The sequence below is a fragment of the Pyrus communis genome, chromosome 7 (genome assembly GCF_041283825.1).
Source record: "Pyrus communis isolate YQ-2024b chromosome 7, ASM4128382v1, whole genome shotgun sequence".
In the NCBI taxonomy this organism is placed as follows: Eukaryota; Viridiplantae; Streptophyta; class Magnoliopsida; order Rosales; family Rosaceae; genus Pyrus; species Pyrus communis.
In genome coordinates, this window is record NC_142571.1 from 27,098,075 (window position 1) to 27,106,984 (window position 8,910).

The 8,910-nt window shown below is 33.7% G+C and overlaps 1 protein-coding gene across 1 annotated transcript; it reads left to right on the top strand.

The window, feature by feature from the left end:
• The first annotated feature begins 296 nt into the window (after positions 1-296).
• Positions 297-1,722, top strand: LOC137735031 (uncharacterized). The gene has a single exon (XM_068474390.2). It carries the CDS (start codon positions 431-433, stop codon positions 1,457-1,459), a length of 1,029 nt encoding a protein of 342 aa, XP_068330491.2. The 5' UTR covers positions 297-430; the 3' UTR covers positions 1,460-1,722.
• The last annotated feature ends 7,188 nt before the right edge of the window (positions 1,723-8,910 follow it).

Genomic DNA, 8,910 nt, shown 5'->3' on the forward strand with positions numbered 1-8,910 from the left:
AAAAGATATTTTTAATTTTTTTGGTCAGAAAAAAAAAATTTTATTTGGGTCATTTTGGTTGACAAATTTTTACTTTAATCACTGTATCACGTAATGTAATTTTGACTGTGTTATGAGAATGCGCGACATACTTGTATCTTTTATTTTTAGGGTTTGTTTATAAAAAATGAATACACATATAATTTGATTAAAATTATGCACACGTAATTGTGTTCTGAGTGTACCAAAAAGACAGCTACAACAGTATCCAGCCCCGACCTCTATACATATACCCCTTCATACCTCCTCGTCTTCCGAAGTTTGTGAATCAACTTCTCAATTCCACACACTCTCTCTCTCTCTCTCTCTCTCTCTCTCTCTCTCTCTCTCTCTCTCTCTTCTTTTTTGTTAGACTAGTCATCCAAATTAAGGACAAAGCTAACAAGCAAAGATGGAAGAACAACCTCAGCACTACACAAGCTGCTGCTCATTGACGGTGAACAATATTAGCAGTCCATGTATGATGCCGTGCTTAACGCAACAATGGGGAGATTTACCCTTCCAAGTCGACAATTCCGAGGACATGATCGTCTACAACTCCGTTCATGATGCTCTTAGCCTCGGATGGTCTCCCGACCACACTTTACCCTTCCAAGTCGACGATTGGGATGACATGATCGACTACAACTCCCTTCACGACGCTCTTAGCCTCGGATGGTCTCCCGACCACTCCTTGGAATGTGTCAAACCCGAACAGACGTATGATCTTGATCATCTTTTTGATCAAAGTCATGATCAGCTGCCACCTGATGTTTCCACTCAATCTCAACACCACGATTTTAATGTTTCCATTAATGGAAACGAACCCTCACCAACCCTAGTCCTCCCACCTGATACTGATATTCCTCCGTTGGATCATGACGACCGTGATCAAAATCAAGTACAAGTAGGAGATGCAGTAGCTGAACAAGATGGAGTGAATGTGAATGTCCCGAAATTACAAAAGTCGGGGGTGGCGAGAGGGAAGCATTATCGAGGCGTGAGGCAGAGGCCGTGGGGAAAATTCGCGGCGGAGATACGTGACCCGGCGAAGAATGGGGCCAGAGTGTGGCTTGGTACCTACGAGACTTCGGAGGAAGCTGCTTTGGCTTACGACCGTGCCGCCTTTCGCATTCGTGGCTCCAAGGCTTTGCTCAATTTCCCTCACCGGATTGGGTTGAATGAGCCTCCGCCTGTTCGAGTCACCGGCAAACGAAAAGAGCCAGAGCAAGAGGCCGCCGCCAGCAGTAGTACTTTTTCTTCTTCTTCTTCTTCTTCTTCTTCTTCAGCAACGCCAACGGCGGCCACCAAGAGGACCAAATTAGATAAGTCAGTCTCCTCGTCGGCTGATCATGATCATCAGGCAAATATGCGTCATAAAAGGCAAAAGAACAATAACTTGTATCTGCTGCCACTTGGCGAGCAACTATTGGTTAGCTGATTACCATCTGTGACCTTAAAATAATGTACTATGGGTGGTTAATGTGAACCTGCAATTGTTATTACAAAAAAATCGGTAATTGCAACTGCAAACCACCAACAAAGGGTTTTGAGATGAGAGTAGGATACGCACATGTCGAAGAAATTCGTTGTCTAGAGAGAGTGGAGTGATCTTAAAGAGTTTCTATTTTCATATTTTAAATTTTGCTTATACTTATTTATATTTTACAAGTTTGTTTATTTAGTTAATTTGTTTAGTGCGTATTTGTGGGTTTGGTCATTGAAAATGTAATGCAATGACTAATGTAGAACAAATGACTGAAACAGTTAAAGAACAATTGAGCAGACGTAAAATTAGTAACAACGCACAAACATTGTGAGTAGGCATGTAAAACATAAAAATAAAAGTCGACGAGAAGTCTGTAATATTTTTGTGTTCATTTCTAAATCCAATCATTACTCTCACCAAGAAATGATGGCAATAACGAAAATGACGAGCCCACAATTTGAAAAATGGCCGTATGATTGAATACGTTAGTTACCCAACAAACAAATTGGCAAAATTTAACGTACTCATAGATTCCCAACAACTAATTAATGAAATCATAGAAACAGGGCTTCCTTTTTTATTTTTTATTTTTTATTTTTTATTTTTTATTTTTTATTTTTTAAGAGATCAAGTCGTGATTTTGTCAGGGCAATGTTTGTTGATCACAAGACCCTCAATCTATTGTGGGGACAGGCATTCGGGATTTGTTGTCCTCATTTTTGTCTACCAAAGATCCAAATCGGCCGTCTAGGTTGGTAGAATATATTTCTACACACACATTTACGTTATTATTATTTTTTAATTATTTTGTAATTAAAATATTCTTTTAGTGGCTTCTACTATTTGATTAAAGTCATGATAGAGGACCAAATTCTTTAAAAAACAAAGCAAAATATCGTTTGAACTTCTGAATTATTAACTCAGTTGAAATTAACTATTTGAATTATGTTTTTGGTAAATTAACCTCTTGAGTAATTTAAAATTTTTCAATTAACCATTTACCGTCATATCCGATGACATTTCATCCACTTTGACGTCAAATATTGGCACATGATTCACTCTTGAGAGTAATGTCGTGTCAATTAGGGCTGGTTCGGTATGGGATACCGAACCGAAACTACTATCTTGAATCCCAAACAGAAAATTTTCGGGACGGGACTGTCAAGACCGATCTCAAACCAAATTTTTGGAAATCCCAAATTTCAAGAATCCCAAAATATTTTCAAAATTTTGGGACAAATCGAGATTAAATTTTGATGTAATCTGAATAAAAAGAAAAAGAGTTCTAAATTTATGTTCACCTAGAAGTTAAACTCGAATCCTTTAACTAAAAGGTAGCTTTATAAGTCACACACACAAACCCCCTGTATAATAATATATCTAAACATATACAGAGAGAGAAAGGGAGAGAGAGCAAACCCTAAAACCACTCAAATATACATTACTTCACAGCTAAGGCTTTCAGAGAACAATGAACAACTTGCAAGGATGAAACCTTCTAGGAGAGGTCTTGCAAATACAAATACTACAATCTTAGAAACGGGGAAAAAATTAACAAATTTAGCTTACAAAGCCCCAAAAATTGAAGACAAAAACCATCAAAACATGTTTTTTTTTTTTTTTCCCCCATTTACTGAAATTAAAAATTAGATGATGCAAAGCCAAAAGAAGCGACAAAAATTATTATGAAAAATATACAAAAATTTCATGAAAAATAAACAAACTAGAGCAGAAAGCACATCAAAATGTGGAGCTGCAAAACCCTTGGATTAAAAAATGAAAATTTAGATGTTATCTATAAGAGATTTATTTACAACCCACCAACTGAACAAAACCCACATAAATGTTTCAAAGAATTAGACTTTCTAAGACCTTTATGGAGCAACAAAGTAAAAACCCAGAAAACTTTGCCTTGCAAATCCAACAACCAGAGAAATGAAACCAGGTGGGCCTGCAAATTACAACGGGTAATGGAGTGGTGCAGTCGGTGCTATAAATCTCAGGATTGAAGAAAACCTCTATAAATCTCAGGATTGAAGAAAACCTATTAAAGCATTCAAGATAAATTAGCAGAGAGAAGGATTCAACACATGTATACGTGTATGTGTAAGTATATGTATATGTATGTGTATGTATATGTATATGTTATTAAACAATGATCTTTTCTTAATTTCCAGTGATGTGCTCCATATAAGATTCAATCAACTAATGATCCCTGAAGCCACAATTTCTTAACTAACATAATTTTCAACGGTTAGCATTCTCCTTGTTATATTAATGTTGAGTTTTCAGTGGTTCATACTTCATAGTCTCTTAACTAACATAATTTTATATATATATTTTTTTATTCGGGACACATTTGAGTTTCAACTGCCCATCACAGCAGCAAGGTGTATGAAACCTTATCTAATAGTTGGTGAATCTAATTTCAAACTACACATCGTTTATCTCACCCAAAAGAAATAAAAGAAGCTAATTATTAACCTATGCAGATCATCTTGAAACTTTCGGGTCAACCAAATTCCAGTAATAGCCTCATTCCTAAATCGGAAAAAAATTTAATAAACCCTAACCTAATGGTAAAAATAAATATAGAAATTAAACTAGGGCTGGAATCATGAACATTCAATCCAAAACATGAACAAATTTCACAAACTCTAATGTAGAATTTAAACCCTAAATTAATCCCAAAATTTACATGATTTGGGGGAGAATCGGTGCACACTGAGGGATGAGAATAAAGGCTCCGCAGTGATGGATGAGCAGTCAAGAGAGAGAGAGAGAGATCAGAGAGGTGATAGGTCAGTCGAGAGAGAGGTGAGTCACATGTGTGATGTGGGTGTGGCCGAATTTGAAGACCTCAAATAAGGAGGAGGAAAGAGATCGAGAGAAATAGGCAAGGAGAGTGAGGTGAGGTCGAGAGAGAGTGACTGAGTTTGAGGGTTTTAATTGGATTCAACGGTTGAGATTAAATCTCAACCAAATCGGACGGCTGTTACAATTCCAAATATATATATTTAAAATTAAATAATATATATGTATATATTTTTCGGTTCTGTTCAGTATTGGGTACCGAAATTTTTGAGAATTTTTCGGTTCGGTTTGGAATTTTCGGCATTTTTTTCCACCCCTAGTGTCAATATTTAACGGCAAAGTGGATAAAATTTTATTGAATCTAATGAGGAGTTAATTGGTTGATTTTAAATACTTTAGGGGGTTGATTTACCAAAAAAATACTTTAAGAGGTCAATTTTAATTGGAATAATAATTCAAGAAGTCAAACTGCAGTTATCCTAACAAAAAAATATAAGATATTTTAGTTAATGTCCCGATAAAAAGATAATTATCTTAAGATCACACGTGGGTGTACATTTAGTAGTCTAAGAAACAAGAAAAAACTTTCGATTTACGCACAGTTTGCTTCTTAATCGAACCTCATGCTTCAGATGGGAACACCTTTTCGAACAGGGATTTTTTTTTGAAACACGGCTCATTTAAAGTAATCATGTCTATGTACTTTTTCGAGACTAGTATTTATTGTAGGGATAGAAAGTAATCATGTCTATGTACTTTAGTGTGAGTTCATTCCCACTAATTTTTCCCCTAATAATCAATTATTTAACATACTAACATTATCGTTTGTCAAAAAAAAATTAGAAGTAACTAAAATAGTTAAGATTTTTTACTTTATATGTTTGAATTTCCTCTTCTCATAGAAGAAAGAAAGAACTTAAATTACCTTTTAACTCTTTGATTTTGAACTCAAAATTAACTTGAGGTTTAAACAAGGTTCTAAAAAACGTCAGACGCTAGTCGAGCGGTAGGTAAGGGCCTAGGCCTAGGCAGGTGCCTATGCGGACTAAACAAATTTAAGTAAATTTATTATTTATTGTATAAATAAGTGTCGTTTTATATTGGAAAGAATATATAATTATATAGGGATACATAAATTGCAAACTAAAATGACATATAGATTATAAAGTATTAGAACATATTGAAAGCATGAGAAGCAAACATATAATGAGTGTTTATCCAAATATTCAACAAGTCTCTTACATTTAATGAAAAAACAAAATATAAAATAAGAGTTATCGATTTTCTGTCTAAGTGAGAGTCTCAGCCTAAGCGGGCTAGGCGGATGCCTAAGCTAGTCTAGGTGTACTTTCTTAATTTTCAAACGCTTAGAGACTAATCGTGGCGGTGACTAGCTACTTAGCACCTAGGCGGGATTTTTAAAATAATGAATTTAAACGGTGGATGTGTCTACAATGTATAAATCATCGAGGGTAGCGATTTTGACATTCTCATTCTTCTCTACGTACATTTCTTGTTTTTGTCTTGAATTTTTATTTATTTATGTAAATAAAAAGTTAAACAAATTAGAGGATGAGGGTTTTAGGATTTAGGAAGGAGTGCATCAAGAAAAGACCACAAGTTCCTTTCACCAACTCACCCTTTAGAAAAACCCAAAAGTTTGACCAACAGTTCTAAATGGAAAGGAATCTCATCACAGAAAGCGCAGTGCACACATACAGGTAGGTACGCGAAGTAACTGATCAGATTAACCTTCATTATGCAAAGTTTAACTAGTATGCAAGTTAATTATTTGTTTTTTATGTATGTTTTCTCTTGAGCGTACGAAAAAATCCTGTCCGGATGAATGTACATTTACATATATTCTCGTATACAAAGACAGGGCCATCTCCAAGATACATTAGCCCTACCCATCAATAGTTTCCCGATCATCAAAAACGTCCTAAAAGACTAAAGTCAATATATAACTATCTATGTATTCGTTGTTTTTTAACTTGACGCCTATCAGTTTGCTGGGTTTTCTTAACTTTCAATATTCACCAACCCACAATGTTGTGGATTCTTTGCCAACGTATGTTTAAAAGATGACTGTCTAATTTTTTTTAGGTTTTTAGCCTAAATGGTTTATGAGATTGTTATAATTTTTCACTTTTGTCACTGAGAGTTACAATCGATAGAAGTGGTATATGAGATTGTCCACTGTTAATTATTTTGGTCCTTCAATGAAGTTTTTCTGGTAAATTGAAGAAACCATAAGTTCAAGGGGAGGGGTTGATTTAACAAAAATACTCTCAATTTAACGGAGATTTCTCACAAAATGACTAAAATAATTGATGGTGGACAGTCTCAGGAACCACTACTATCGATTTTAAGTCTCATAAACCAAAGTGAGGAATTATATCAAACTTATAAACCGTTATGGATAAAAAGCCAATATTTTTATAATACTGACCTAATATGTAAAGATGACCTAGTAGTATGTACCACACTACCGTAGCTAGGTTATGTACGCTCAAACCACAAGTTCGGAATACCACTTGTTAATTATAATAATTTTTGTTTGCTCGACAATATAAATAGTTAATTAAACAGCTTTCAAATCGAATAAAATTTTCGAAAAATGATAATAAATAAATGAACAATACCAATTATAATGTTTATATGATAAAATGTTATCACGTTAGAAAGAGACCTAAAATTATTTACGCATTTCATAGAAGTGTAGATGATTAGGCAATTTCTGAAAGAGACGAGGAATGTTGAAAATGTGCAACAAAAATGGAAAATAATAAGGTAAAGAGAAGACCACTTTTCGGTCTTTATGCTTTAGGTCAAATGTGCATCGAATATAGCTTACACTTTGGAAGTTAAGACCGGTATAGCCTCTGTACATATTTGAGTTGACTGTTGAATTTTCTAAAACTGAATTCCCTGCTCACCCTTGATTTTTCCTGCTATCAGTTTTAGCTGATTTAATGACCCAAAAAGTTTTAACTGATATTAATTATTCTAACGGGGGGTGAGCTTTGGTATAACGAAATAATTGTTCTTTTGTATCGGAAGATTATGAATTCGAATCATGAAAACAATTTCTTTGTTAAAAAAAAAAAAAAAACTGCGTATAATAAATGTTTCCCAAGACTCGCACAAAGTGAAATTTTTTTTTGTTAATTTAAAGTCGCTTTTTTTTATTAATTATACTAACTATTTTAATCTCCACTACATTCCCTCTGAACGGCCAAGTCAAAAATTTACACGAGCAGAGCATATATATATAGTAAATTAAAACCATTGTACGAAAAATCAAAGATTTATGCACGCTGGGTAGAGTAATATTTTAAATTCTGTGGAAAAGTACAAATATTTCAGCTACAATAAGACATATAAACTTTCAACACCGAGATCAACGATTGCGATCATAAATAAAAACCCAGGTTTATTTTATACTTGGTCAATGTTCAACCCTGTCGCTCGTTAGGAATGAAGAAAATAAGAGTTACAATAACTTGATCTCGGTCAAAAATTTGACGCGAATGTTTACTGTAGAAGTAAAGCAGCCCAATGCTTGAGTCAACAGTTAAATAACAAAGCAAGGTGAACCCCACGATTAAAATATCCAACCAATAATGTAACGGCTTTGTTCACATGGTCCAGCAATTCGTTTAGAGATTGAGTCAGAAATACAGTTTGATGCATTAATTACAATAATGTTATGATTGAAAACTTGAAAGATTTTTTTTTAATTAAATGAGTTATTACATTTAATGTATTAAGACGTATTTCTAGGTCATTAAAAAATTTCTCCCGTGCATGCATGTAGCTAGCTAGCCCATGTCTATTTCAAAAAGTCTACATGTATCAGAAAGAAAGACATTCACAAATTATCTTCTAGTTCGATCTGTCCCATCGGTGAACGTATGATTGCTTGAGAAATTTACCCTCAAGTCCCTATTTTTCTTCTACTTTTGTAGTTACGTCGTTATTATTTGACCAACAAAGGGGATGTTGGGGGAGAGTGAAATATGCAATCAAATAGGATCTTAACTTTGAAGAGTCCTTAAAATTTTGGCCATCTAATATTTATATGTAATAATGTTCTATATTTTAAAAATTATTTTTATTAGTATTTTAAAATCTCATTATGTACTTTTTATAAACGTAATTCTCTCTTTCTTTCTAAATATAATTTTTTTTGTCAAACGATAGATTAGATGTTAGATTAGCCACCGACGGGATTTGAACTCACTCTGTCATGCAAAAGTTTAACAACTTTCTACCATTATAGTAATGGGCCACTTGCATATATATAAAAATTTAGAGTACAATGAAATATTTTTAAGTGCCAATTATAACACCCCAAAAATGATTTTTTTTTTCAATTTTATTATATTATAATGTTATATTCAAGTGAAACTTTATAGTTAAAGCTTTTTAAGTTTTTTTATTTATTTATTTAAGATTGAACTACTTTTGATTATTTAGTGAAAGTTATGTTTGTAATTCTTTTTATTTATATAAACTTGCAATCATTGAGTGCTAAAATTTGTTTTGATTTAAGTGATTGCTTTCTAGCATCAGTACATTGTCCT